At 60.2% G+C, this 13904-nt stretch overlaps 1 protein-coding gene and 1 long non-coding RNA gene across 2 annotated transcripts in view; one reads left to right on the top strand and one right to left on the bottom strand.

Annotated features, from left to right (window-relative positions):
- Positions 1–9407: 9407 nt before the first annotated feature.
- Positions 9408–10853, bottom strand: LOC136994762 (uncharacterized). The gene is made up of 3 exons (XR_010886667.1): positions 10776–10853; positions 9609–9729; positions 9408–9488 (listed from the first exon to the last, which is right to left on the bottom strand). It is a non-coding gene; the product is annotated as an uncharacterized lncRNA (long non-coding RNA).
- Positions 10854–13381: 2528 nt separating this feature from the next.
- The window catches only part of DHX16 (DEAH-box helicase 16), a 9215-nt gene continuing 8692 nt past the window's right edge, over positions 13382–13904 (top strand). The window contains 1 exon segment of the mRNA XM_067313638.1: positions 13382–13483. Within this exon segment, the coding sequence (XP_067169739.1) occupies positions 13382–13483 (102 nt within the window).

The raw sequence follows: 13904 nt of genomic DNA, 5'->3' as shown, positions 1-13904 counted from the left end.
ACGGGGGACGGCTCCTATATGGGGACAGCTCCTCTACGGGTATAGCGTAAATACAGGGACGGCTCCCATACAAGTACAGCTCCTATACGGATATAGCTTATATACGGGGGGCAGCTCATATACAGGCATAGCACCCATACAGGTAGAGGCTGTATAGGCGGTATGGATTATATACAGGGAGCAGCTTATACCCAGCGCGTAGCTCATAGTCGGGCAGAGCTTCTGTAGGGTGAGCAGCTCCTATACAGGTAGAGCTTATATATGAGTAGAGCTCATATACGGGCTGCGGCCCCTATATGTATCAGAGGCAAACGGAGCTCGAGTTAGAGGTATGTATGGAGATAGATACGGGGAGAGGTACATATAGGAAGAGGAATAGATATAGAGACAGAGATAAACATATAGAGAGATGAATACAGACAAGTAAACATGGAGTTAGACGCGTGTAGAAAAATATATAGGGAGATATAAAGAGAAATATAGAGGAATACGTATATAGAGATAGAAATATGGAGAGAGAAATGTAGGGAGACATATGGAGATACATATACAGAGAGATAAACAGAGATCAAATTGGGTCTGTATAGGGAAAAAGTATATAAAGAAAGAGAAAGCTATAGAGGAATATATACAGAAAGATATCTCTATATATAATATGTATAGGAAGAGATAAAAATATATAGGGGAAGATCTAGAGAAATACATTTATGTATGGGGTGGATGTATAAGGATGGATGTATGGGGTGGATGTATGGGGTGGATCTATAGGGATGGATGTATAGGGATAGATCAGTAGGGACAGATGTATAGGGTCAGATGTATAGGGGTGGGTCTATGGGTGGATCTATAGGGATGGATGTATGGGATGGATGTATAGGGTCGGATGTATAGGGGTGGATCTATAGGGTCAGATGTATAGGGCCAGATCTATAGGGGTGGATGTATAGCGATCTGGGGCGAGAGGGAGAGAAACGGGTCGATAACGGGAGGAAAAGGGGCCGAGCGAAAGTGAGGGAAGGGGCGCCGGGGCGCGAGGAGGAGGAGGAGGAGGAGGAGGCGCCGGCGGCGGCGGCTCCGTCGCGGCCGGGGGCGGTTTTGGGCCGTGAATCACCGGTTTTGGGGCTTTGGGGTTAGTTGTTTTCGCGCCCGTCGCCTCGGGGCCGTTTGACGCTTGCTCACGTCCTTCCCGCGGGGGAAACGGGGTCGAAACGCCCCGAAAAGGGGGGGGAAAGGGGGGAGGCCGAGAGAGGGGGGGAAAAGGGGACGAGGATGCCAAAAAAGGGGGGAAAAGGGGACGAGGAGGCCAAAAAAGGGGGGGAAAGGGGACGAGGAGGCCAAAAAAGGGGGGAAAGGGACGAGGAGGCCAAAAAAGGGGGGGAAAGGGGATGAAGATGCCAAAAAAGGGGGAAATGGGGGTGAGGGAGCTAAAAAGGGGGAAAATGGGGTGAGGGAGCCAAAAAAGGGGGAAAAACAGGATGCGAATGCTGGAAGTGGGGAGAAAATTGGGATGAGGGTGCTAAAAAAGGGGGGAAAAGGGGATGAGGATGCTGGAAGTGGGGGAAAATGGGACGAGGGTGCTAAAAAAGGGGGAAAATGGGATGAGGGAACCAAAAAAGGGGAAAAAACAGGACGTGAATGCTGGAAGGGGGGGGAATGGGATGAGGGCGCTAAGAAAGGGGGGAAAAGCGGATGAAGATGCCGAAAGAGGAGGGGAAAATGGGACGAGGATGCTGGAAGAGGGAAAAAGCAGGCCGAAACATCCCAAAATGGGTGGAAAAAGCGGGATGAGAACACCAGAAGTGGGGGGGAAACGGGATGGCGATGCCAAGAGAGGGCAGAAACACCGGATAGGGATGCGGAAAGAGAGAGAGAGAGAGAGAGGAGAAAACGGGCTGGGAAAGGCGAAAGCGTGGGGGGGTGGGCGAGGAGGGGACGCCTTGCGTTTTGGGGCGATTTCCCCCCGTTTCGGCTTTCCGCAGCTTTCCGGAGGCCTCCGGGAGCGATGGGAGAAGCCGGGATGTCGACGCCGACGGGCTGCGGCAACGGCTCCGCGGAGGAGCTGGCGGCGGAGCTGCGCCGCCGCCTCTGCCCTCGGCCCGGCGAGGAGGAGGAGGAGGAGGAGGAGGAGGAAGGCGGCGCGAGGCCGAAGGCCCCCTGCGTCCTCTGCCCCCGCGGATGGAGCCCCCACGGCGCCGCCTGCTACCGGCTCTCGGACGCCCCCCGGCCTGGGACGGCGCCGCCCGCGACTGCGCCGCCCGCGCCGCCCGCCTCCTCGGCGCCCGCGACCTCGACGCCGCCGTGAGTGGGGGCACCCCCGAGAAACGGCCTTCCCGGGAGGTCTGGGGGGGCGTCGGAGCATCCCGCGTGGTGGGACCCCCGAGAAACACCATTCTTGGAGGGCTTGGGGACACATTTGAGCATCCCGCATGGTGGGACCCCCAAAAAACACTGTTCCTGGGAGGTTTGGGAGGACCTTTGAGCATCCCGCGTGGTGGGACCCCCGAGAAACGGCGTTCCCGGGGGGTCTGGGGGGGCGTCGGAGCATCCCGCGTGGTGGGACCCCCAAAAACGGCGTTCCCGGGGGGTCTGGGGGGACGTCGGAGCATCCCGCGTGGTGGGACCCCCGAGAAACAGCGTTCCCGGGGGGTCTGGGGGGACGTTGGAGCATCTCATGTGATGGGACCCCTGAGAAACGGCGTTCCCGGGGGATCTGGGGGGACGTTGGAGCATCCTGTGTGGTGGCACCCCCAAAAAACACCATTCTTGGAGGGCTTGGGGACACATTTGAGCATCCCGCGTGGTGGGACCCCCAAAAAACGGCGTTCCCGGGGGGTCTGGGGGGGTGTTGGAGCATCTCGCGTGGTGGGACCCCCAAAAACGGCGTTCCCGGGGGGTCTGGGGGGGCGTTGGAGCATCCCGCGTGGTGGGACCCCCAAAAACGGCGTTCCCAGGGGGTCTGGGGGGGCACTGGAGCATCCCGTGTGGTGGGACCCCCAAAAAACGGCATTCCCGGGGGATCTGGGGGGACATTGGAGCATCCCGCATGGTGGGACCCCCAAAAAAACACTGTTCCTGGGAGGTTTGGGTTAACGTTTGAGCATCCCATGTGGTGGGATCCCCAAAAAACAGTGTTCCCGGGGGCATTGGGTAGATGTTTGAGCTTCCTGCATGGTGGGACTCCCCAAAAATGGTGTTCCCGGGGGGTTTGGGGTCACATTTGAGCATCCCGCGTGGTGGGACCCTCAAAAAACACTGTTCCTGGGGGGTTTGGGCAGACATATGAGCATCCCGCATGGTGAGACCTCCAAAAAACACCGTTCCTGGGGGGTTTGGGGGCACGTTGGAGCATCCCGTGTGGTGGGACCCCAAAACCCCACCATTTCCGGGGGGTTTGAGGGCACATTGGAGCATCCCTCATGGTGGGACCCCCCCCAAAACCCATTCTAGGAGGGTTTTGGAGCGACATTAGAGCTTCCCATGTGGTGGGACCCCAAAAGCATCAATCCCTGGAGGAATTGAGAGACATTTGAGCATCCCACATGGTGGAACCCCAAAAGCATCAATTCATGGCAGGTTTGGGGGACATTAGAGCCTCCCACATGGTGGTACTCCAAAACCCACCATTCCTGGAGGAGTTCTGGGTGGACGTTAGAACATCCCCCATCATGATACCCCCCCAAAACATCAATTCTTGGAGGTTTTGGGGACAGTTGAGCATCCCATAATGCGATACCCCAAGAAGAACCGTTCCTGGATGGATCTGAGGGACATTAGAGCATCCCGCATGGTGGAACCCCCCAAAACATCAATTTCTGGAGGGTTTTGTGGGGACATTTGAGCATCCCACGTGATGGAACTCCAAAAAGCACCATTCCCAGAGAGGTTTTAGGAGTCATTAGAGCATCCCAGGCTGTGGTGCCCCCCAAAAGCATCAATCCTTGGAGGTTTTGGGGACATTTGAGCATCCCATGATGCGATACCCCAAAAAGAACCATCCTAGATGGATCTGAGGGACATTAGAGCATCCCACGTGGTGGAACCCCAAAAAAACGTCGATCCCTGGAGGATTCTGGGGGGGACACCAGAGCATCCCGCGTGGTTCTACCCCAAAAAGCCCCGTTCCTGGTGGGATTTGGGGGCTCGACGGGCTCCGACGACCCTTCCCCGTCGCCAGGTCTCGCTGGAGAGCGTCTCCCAGGAGCAAAACCCCGTGTGGATCGGGCTGCGCTACCGACCGGCCGCCCGCGCCTGGCTCTGGCCCGACGGCACCATGGCGCGCCGCCTCCCGTGAGTGCTTTTCGGGGCGTTTTCAGGGCTTTTTTTTGGGGGGGAGGGGGTTGTTGGTTATTTTCCCGGCGGGCGTCGGGATCGGCCGGTCCCGATCCTGGCGTCTCCGTAGGACCCGGCCGCGCGGTGGCCCGGGCCGCGATTGCGGCGTCTTCAAGAGGAACCGCACGGACGCCGAGAGCTGCAGCGCCGAGCTCAAGTGGGTTTGCCGGCGGGACGCGGTGCTGCTCTAAGGGGCGCCCGAGGAGGAGCCGGTAAAAAAAAAAAGCCGGGGTTTATTCCGGGTGGGAAAAAGGAGGTTTTGGGAGTGGGTGTTTTTTTTCCGGGGGGAAGGGTCAGGCGGGCGGTTTGGCGCAGATCCAGTTCTTCTCGGAGGCGCAGCTCGCCGTCTGCACGTCGCCGTCGCCCAGGTAGGCGCAGTCGGCCCCGCCGCGCACCTCGAACCTGCGGGGTCCCTCCGTCCGTCCGTCCCCTCCGTCCGTCCGTCTTTCCGGTCCTCCATCCCGCCACCCGTCCCTCCGTTTATCCCCTCTTCCGTTCGTCCCTTCCCTCCATCCTTCCATCTGTCCAATCGTCCATCCCTCCGTCCATCCCCTCCATTTACCCCACGCTTCTGTTGCTCCATCCAACCCATCCCTCCGTGCATCCTTCCTTCCATCTCTCCAACCATCCTTCCAAGCATGTCACCATCCATCCATCCATCCTTCCATCCCTCCAAACCATCCTTCCATCCCTCCATCCAACTCTCCAGTCATCTTTCCATCCATCTAATCATCCATCCCTCTCTCCATCTCTCCATTCATCTAATCATCCATCTCTCCACCCATCTCTCCATCCCTCCACCCATCCCTCCATCCCCCCGCCTACATCTCTCATCCATCTCTCCATCCCTCTCTCCCTTCGTCCATTTCGCCCTCGTCCCTCTCTCCGTCCCTCCACCCATGTGCTCATCCGTTCCTCCATCCGTCCACCACCGTCCATTCCCGCCCTTCATCCTTCCATCCCTCTGTCCATCTCTCCATCTCCCCTCCACCCACCCACACCATCCCCGTCCCCGGTGGTGAGGTCTCCATCTCCATCCCCAGGTCCCCCATTCCCAGGAGAACCTCAATGGAGGTCCCAGCACCCATCCCCCACCTGCACCCATCCTGGCGGTGGGGTCTCCACCACCATCGCTGGATTCCCCATCCCCATCCCTGTCCCCATCCCATGGGGTTCCCATTGGTAGGTGGCAGGTGACCCCCATCCCCAGTGGCGAGGTCCCCATCCCCGTACCCAGGTCCCCATCGCAGGAGGACCTCAACGGGGGTCCCAGCACCCGTCCCCATCCTCCGCTGGTGGCGAGGTCCCCGTCCCTCCATCCCCAGGTCCCCATCGCAGGGAGAACCTCAACGGGGGTCCCAGCACCCGTCCCCATCCCTCGTGGCGAGGTCCCCGTCCCTGGACGTCCCCGTGGCGGGACGGGGTGCTCACCAGGGCTGGGAGCGGGAGCCGTTGGCCCAGCGCCAGCGCCGCTGCGGGTCCCTCCGGAGACCCACCCCAGTGGTGGAGCCGCCCCCCCTTGTGACGTTCCAGCAGACCCTGGTCCCGGGTGGGGGGAGGGGAACGCGGACTCGTCACCGCCGGGTGACGCCGGCCGCCCACGCGGGGGGACCCCCGGCATGGGGACGCCACCACCCACCAGGGACCTCCAGCTCGGGGATGCCACCACCCACTAGGACCTCAGCGTGGGGTGCCACCACCCACCGGGGGACCCCTGGGCATGGAGACACCTCCACCCGCTGGAGACCCTGACGCCGTGGGGACACCAGAACCCACCGTGACCCCCCAACATGGGGGACACCAGCACCCACTGGAGACCCCCAATACCCACCATGACCCCCAACATGGGGTGCCACCACCCCACTGGAGACCCCCAGCACCCACTGGTGACCCCCCAAAATGAGGAACCCTCCAACATGGGGGACACCAGCACCCACTGGAGACACCCCAATACCCACCATGACCCCCAACATGGGGACACCAGCACCCACTGGAGACCCCCAATACCCACCATGACCCCCAACATGGGGTGCCACCACCCACTGGAGACCCCCAGCACCCACTGGTGACCCCCCAAAAATGAGGAACCTCCAACATGGGGACACCAGCACCCACTGGAGACCCCCAGCACCCACCAGGACCCCCAACATGGGGACACCAGCACCCACAGGGGACCCCCAGCACCCATCGGTGACCCCCAAAATGAGGAACCTCCAACGTGGGGACACCAGCACCCACTGGAGACCCCCAGACACCCATCAATGACCCCCAAAATGAGGAACCCCCAACATGGGGACACCAGCACCCACTGGAGACCCCCAGCACCCATCAATGACCCCCAAAATGAGGAACCCCCAACATGGGGACACCAGCACCCACCGGGGGCACCCGAGCTTCAACCACCTCGGGTCTGGAGGACCCCAAGAGCCACTCGCAGCCCCCCAAGAGGTGTCCCCAAGGGTGTTGTCCCCCCCCCCCCCCGGCGCCCACCTTCTCCTCGCGGTGTGTCCAGGGGGGCCAGCGAGGCGCCCCAGGGACCGCGCAGCGTCCCAGCCCCTGGCTCCAGTTGCCCTTCGGCCTCGGAGAAGAGGTAGCAGCGGCCGGCGAAGCCCAGCCAGCCGGGGGGGCAGGCGCCCGCCGCGCCCCGCAGGGCCCCGCGCCCACGCACTGCGCCCCTCCCTCGTCAGCGCCCAAAAAACCCGGGTTCTGCCCCGAAATCCGCCCCGGGGCACTGCTGTGACCCCCTGGCACCCCAAATCCCCGGGTTCTGCCCCAAAATCTGCCCTGGGTCATCGCTGTGACCCCCCCTGGCACCCAAAATCCCCAGGTTCGTCTGCCCCAAAATCCGTCCTGGGGCACTGCTGTGACCCCCCCCGGCACCCAAAAAACCCAGGTATGTGCCCCAAAATCTGCCCTGGGTCACTGCTGTGACCCCCCTGACACCCAAAAAAACCCAGGTTTTGCCCCAAATTCTGCCCCAGAGTCACTGCTCTGACCCCCTGGCACCCAAAATCCCCAAGTTCTGCCCCAAAAGCCACCCCAGGCCACCGCTGGTGACCCCCCCCAGCACCCAAAATCCCCAGGTTTTACCCCAAATTCTGCCCCGGTCACTGCTGTGACCCCCCCGGCACCCAAAATCCCCAGGTTTTGCCCCAAATTCTGCCCCGGGTCACTGCTGTGACCCCCCCTTGGCACCCAAAAATCCCCAGGTTTTACCCCAAATTCTGCCCCTGTCACTGCTGTGACCCCCCCCGGCACCCAAAATCCCTGGGTTGTGCCCCAAAATCTAACCCGGGTCACTGCTGTGACCCCCCTTGGCACCCAAAATCCCCAGGTTGCACCCCAAAATCAACCCCGGGTCACCACCACGACCTCCCTGGCACCCAAAATCCCCAGGTTTTGCCCCAAATTCTGCTCCAGGTCACTGCTGTGACCCCCTGGCACCCAAAATCCCCAAGTTCTGCCCCAAAAGCCACCCCAGGTCACCGCTGTGACCCCCCCGGCACCCAAAAAAACCCAGGTTGTGCCCCAAAATCAACCCCAGGTCACTGCTGTGACCCCCCTGGCACCCAAAATCCCCAGGTTTTGCCCCAAATTCTGCCCTGGGTCACTGCTGTGACCACCCCCGGCACCCAAAATCCCCAGGTTCTGCCCCAAAAAGCTGCCCCGGGTCACTGCTGTGACCCCCCTGACACCCAAAAAAACCCAGGTTTTGCCCCAAAATCCACCCCAGGTCACCACCACGGCCTCCCTGGCACCCCAAATCCCCAGGTTTTGCCCCAAATTCTGCCCCAGAGTGACTACTGTGACCCCCCGGCACCTAAAATTCCCAGGTTCTGCCCCAAAAGCCGCCCTGGGTCACTGCTGTGACCCCCTGGCAGCACCCAAAATCCCCAAGTTCTGCCCCAAAATCCACCCCGGGTCACTGCTGTGACCCCCCTGGCACCCAAAATCCCCAGGTTTTGCCCCAAATTCTGCCCTGGGTCATCGCTGTGACCACCCCCGGGCACCCAAAATCCCCCAGGTTTTACCCCAAATTCTGCCTGGGGTCACTGCTGTGACCCCCTGGCACCCAAAATCCCCAAGTTCTGCCCCAAAAGCCACCCCAGGTCACCGCTGTGACCCCCCCAGCACCCAAAAAACCCGGATTCTGCCCCGAAATCCACTCCCGGGGGCACTGCTGTGACCCCCCCGGCACCCCAAAATCCCTGGGTTGTGCCCCAAAATCACCCCGGGTCACCGCCACGACCTCCCTGGCACCCCAAATCCCCAGGTTTTTGCCCCAAAATCCGTCCCAGGGCACCCAAATGCCCCCGCTTCGCCCCCAAACTGCCCCACGCCCACTGCTGCGCCCCCCCGGCAGTGCCCAAAAATGCCCGATTTTCACCCCAAAATCCGCCCCGCCGCTGCCCACTGCGCCCCCCCCCAGCACCCAAAACCCCGGGTTCTTGCCCCAACACCCTTCTTTGGCCCCCAAATGACCCTTTGGCCCCCAAACACCCTTTATTTTGCCCCCAAAAATGCCCCTTTTTTTACCCCAAACACCTATCTTTTGCCCCCAGATACCCTTTTTTTGCCCCCAAACACCCTTTTTTTGCCCCCCAAATTCCCTTTTCTACCCCAATACCCCTTTTTGCCCCAAACACCCTTTTTTTAACCCCCAAACACCCCTTTTTTTGCCCCCCAAATACCTTTTTTTACCCCCAAACACCCTTTTTTTTGCCCCCAAACACCCTTTTTTCCCCCCAAATACCCTTTTTACCCCAATACCCCTTTTTGCCCCAAACACCCTTTTTTACCCCCAAACACCTTTTTTTGCCCCCCAAATACCTTTTTTTACCCCCAAACACCCTTTTTTTGCCCCCAAACACCCTTTTTTCCCCCCAAATACCCTTTTTTACCCCAATACCCCTTATTACCCCCAAACCACACTTTCTTTTTTACCCTCAACATACCCCTTTTTACCCCTAAATACCCTTTTCTTACCCCAAACGCCCCTTTTGCGCCCCCGTGTCCCCCCCCCCTCCCCGCCGTGTCCCCCCCCCCTGTGTCCCCCCCCACACCCGGGTCATCGCTCACCGCCGCCAGCACCGTGGCGGCGGCAGCGGCGGCAGCCACGAGGGCGGCGGCAGCGGCGGCAGCCAGGAGCCGCAGGAGACCTGGAGGGGCGGGGCGGGGGCGGTGACGTCACCGGCGAGCGTCACCACCCCCCCCGGGACTCGCGGCGGCGCGCGTGTCACCAGCTGCCCCCCGCCCCCCCCCCCCCCCCCCCGCGGTACCTGCCGGGCGCCGGCGGCGCTGCCGCCGCGGTGCTGCCGCCGCTGCCGCCTCCTGCTAGCCGCCGCCGCGGTGCTGCCGCCTCCTGCTGCCGCGCTGCCTCCATGGCGGCCGCTGCGCTGCCTGCGGGGCGGGCAGGGGGCCTTCATCCCCGCGCCTCGGCCCTCCTCGCCTTCCTCATCTTCCCCTCCTCATCCTGCCTCATCCTCCTCTCTTCCTCCTCTTCCTCCCTCCTTGGCCTCCTCATCCTCCTCTTCCTCTTTGTCCTCCCTCTTCATCCTCCCTCCTCATCCTCCTTCTTCATCCTCTCTTCCTCGTCCTCCTCCTCATCCTCCTCGTCCTTCTCATTCTCTTCGTCCTCCCTCTTCATCTTCCTCATCCTCCTCTTCCTCTTCGTCCTCCCTCTTCATTCTCCTTCTTCATCCTCTCTCCTTGTCCTCCCTCCTCATCTTCCCTCCTCGTCCTCCTCATCCTCCTCTTCCTCTTCATCCTCCCTCTTCATCCTCCCTCCTTGGCCTCCTCATCCTCCTCGTCCTTCTTCCTCATCCTCCTCTTCCTCCTCATCCTCTTCTTCCTCCTTGGCCCCCCTCCTCATCCTCCTCATTCTCTTCATCCTCCTTCTTCATCCTCCCCCCTCATCCTCCTCGTCCTCCTCGTCCTCCCTCTCTTCTTTGCCCAAAACGGGGTTTCCCCCCCCAAAACCCCCCCGAAAAGCCGCAGCCGGATGCGGCCGGGGGGGGGGGGGACACGCGGCGCCGGGCGCCTTTTTTGGGGGGGAAACACTGAAATAGGCGCGTTTCCCTCCCCGGTTCCGAAACGCGGCCGCGAGCCGTGTCCCGTCCCGTCCTCCCCCCCCCGGCCGGGGAACCCCCCGAGATTTGGGCCGAAAGCGGGCGAAAAAGGCCCAGAAAGAGCCGAAAACCGCCGGAAACGGGGGCGAGGGGAAAAGGCTCGTTGGGGGGAAAAAAGGGGGATTTGGGGCCGGAAAGAAGAGAAACAGCGAGAAAAGGGGGCGACGCTCCCCGAACGGCGTCCCGCTGCCGAACCGGCTGCTTCCGAGGGGGCTTTTTTGGGGTGAAAACGCCCCGGTTTGGGCCCGCCGCCCGCTTGCCCCCCCCCCCTTCCCCCCGCCACCGCCGCCGCCGGCCCCCAAAAACGCAGCAACTCACCCCAAAAAGCGGCGGCGACGCGCGAGGCCCCGGCGGCGGCGGCGGCGAGCGGCGCCTTCGTCAGCGGGGAAACCCCACCCCCCGCGGCGAAGGGGCCCAGGCGTCCGGGCCCGGCCCGCCACCCCCCCCCCCCCCCGCGGCGGCCGAAAGCGCCGAAAAGCCGCGTTGGGCCCCAAAACGCAGCCCCCCCCCCCCCCGTCCCTGACGCAGGGCCGAAGCGCTGCCCGAGGGGCCCCAGGCGTCCGGGGCGGGGGTGTCGTCCCCCCCCCGCCCTCCGGCTCCCGCGGGCGAACGGAGCGGAATTTGGGGGGGAAAAAGCGGGGAAAAGGCGATTCCCGGAGCCAAACGGAGGGAAATTTGGGGGGAAAAAGGGGGAAAAAGGCGATGGAGTCGCAGGAAGTGGAATTTGGGGGGAAAAGGGGGAAAAAGGCGATTCCCGGAACCAAACGGAGCGGAATTTGGGGGGGAAAGAGGGGGGAAAAGGTGATGGAGCCGCAGGGAGTGAAATTTTTGGGGAAAAAGAGGATTGCTGCATCCGAAGCGCAGGAAACGTGGCGTTTTTGGGGCGGAACGCAACATTTTGGGGGAGATCACGGCTTTTGAGGGCCCGAATGCGACATTTTGGGGGCAGAACACGACGTTTCGGGGGCAGAACAGTCCATTTTGGGGCAGAACGCCGTGTTTCAGGGCAAAATGCCGTATTTTGAAGCAGAATGCCACATTTTGGGGGCAGAACACCACGTTTCGGGGCAGAACGCTGCATTTTGGGGCCGAAACACCCCATTTTGGGGCCGGAATGCCTCATTTTGGGAGCAGAACGCCGCATTTTTGGGGCAGAACGCCTCGTTTTGGGGCCAGAACACTGCATTTCAGGGCAGAACATCTCATTTTGGGGTCAGAACGTCACGTTTTGGGTCAGAACGTCGCGTTTTGGGTCAGAGCGCCTCATTTCAGGGCAGAAAGCCTCATTTTTGAGGGCATAATGCCGCATTTTGGGGGCAGAACATTGCAGTCTGGGGCCAGAATGTCACGTTTTGGGTCAGAATGTCGCGTTTTGGGTCAGAATGTTGCGTTTCAGGTCAGAACATCGTGTTTTGGGTCAGAACGCCTCATTTCGGGGCCAGAACGCCTCATTTCGAGGGCCCCGGGCTGCCGGGAAAAGGGCCACGTCGGACCCAAAAGCGGCCGGTTTCGGGGCAGCCGGGTCCCGAGTCGCGTTTTCGCTCGCCGGCTCCCCAAAACGGCCCCGTTTCGGCCCCTTTCGAGCAATCGGGGGGGGGAAAAACCCGCCGCGTTTGGAGACGAGTTTCCCGGCGGGGGGGAGTTTCCGGCGGGTCGCGCCCACAGACGTCCCAAAAAACCCCCTTTCTTAGCTAAAAACCCGCAGCGCTTTGGAGGGGGGACGTGCAGGGATTACGGTTTTGCAGCCCCGCGTCCTCACCGGCTGCATCCGGGCTGGTTTTTCGGGTCGAAACCCGCCCGGATTGGCGCCGGGGAGGGAGAGGAGCGGCTCCGTGCGGGGGGCCGCGCGCGCGCCGGAGCGGGTTTTTGTTCGAAGGTTTTCGCGAGCCGACGCGGCTCCTGCCGGCGTTTGGGGTTTTGGAGGTTTTTTTTTTTTGCAAGGCGAACGGGCCCCGCGCGAGGCTTCTGCAAGCCGAGGCCGCGCCGCCACCGGCAGAGCCGGGAGGGCTTGCAAGGATGCAGCGCGGATTTGCAAGGATGCAGCGCGGATTTGCAAGGATGCAATGAGGATTTGCAAGGATGAGATGCAGATTTGCAAGGATGAGATGCAGATTTGCAAGGATGCAAGTGGATTTGCAAGGATGCAATGAGGTTTTTGCAAGGATGAAGTGTGAATTTGCAAGGATGCAAGAGGATTTGCAAGGATGCGATGCAGATTTTGCAAGGATGCAACGTGGATTTGCAAGGATGCAATGCTGAATTTGCAAGGATGAAGTGTGAATTTGCAAGGATGCAAGTGGATTTGCAAGGATGAGATGCAGATTTGCAAGGATGCAAGTGGATTTGCAAGGATGAAGTGTGAATTTGCAAGGATGCAAGTGGATTTGCAAGGATGCAATGCGGATTTGCAAGGATGCGATGCAGATTTGCAAGGAAGTGCAACATGGATTTGCAAGGATGCAAGTGGATTTGCAAAGATGCAAGTGGATTTGCAAGGAGTGCAATGTGGATTTGCAAAGATGCAATGTGGATTTGCAAGGGGTGCAACATGGATTTGCAAGGGTGCAACATGGATTTGCAAGGACACAAGTGGATTTGCGAGGGATGCAATGTGGATTTGCAAGAATGCAATGAGAATTTGCAAGGATGCAATGTGGATTTGCAAGGATGCAGCGTGGATCTGCAAGGCTGCAGTGTGATTTGCAAGGACAGAGCATGGATTTGCAAGGATGCAAGCGCATTCGCAAGGATGAAGCTTGGATTTTGCAAGGACGGAGTGAAAATTTGCCAGGATGCAACGCGAATTTGCAAGGATGAAGCTTGGATTTGCAAGTGTTCAGTATGGTTTTGCAAGGATGCAGTGCAGATTTGCAAGGATGCAGTGCGGATCTGCCAGGATGCAGTGTGATTTGCAAGGATAGGGCATGGATTTGCGGGGACGCAAGTGGATCCGCAAGGATGGAATGAGGATTTGCCAGGATGCAACGCAGATTTGCAGGGATGAAGCTTGGATTTGCAAGGACAGAGTGAGGTTTTTGCAAGGATGGAGGCGAGGATTTGCGAGGCTGCAACACGGATCTGCAAGGGCGCAAGTAGATTTGCAAGGATAGAGCATGGATTTGCAAGGATGCAATGCAGATTTGCAAGGATGCAGCTTGGATTTGCAAGGGACGCAGTGTAGATTTGCAAGGATGCAAGTGGATTTGCAAGGATAGAGCATGGATTTGCAAGGATAGAGCATTGGATTTGCAAGGATGCAATGCAGATTTGCGAGGGTGCAGCTTGGATTTGCAAGGATGCAGCGCAGATTTGCAAGGGTGCAAGTGGATTTGCAAGGATAGAGCACGGATTTGCACGGCTGCAGCGCGATCTGCACGGACGCAGCTCCGGCTCCGCGAGGAAGGCGGCGCGGCTCCGCGAAGCCGCCTCCTGGTTTCGGGAAGGATG

Source organism: Apteryx mantelli, chromosome 32 (genome assembly GCF_036417845.1).
Source record: "Apteryx mantelli isolate bAptMan1 chromosome 32, bAptMan1.hap1, whole genome shotgun sequence".
Classification (NCBI taxonomy): Eukaryota; Metazoa; Chordata; class Aves; order Apterygiformes; family Apterygidae; genus Apteryx; species Apteryx mantelli.
This window is presented reverse-complemented; position numbering and strand designations above follow the sequence as displayed.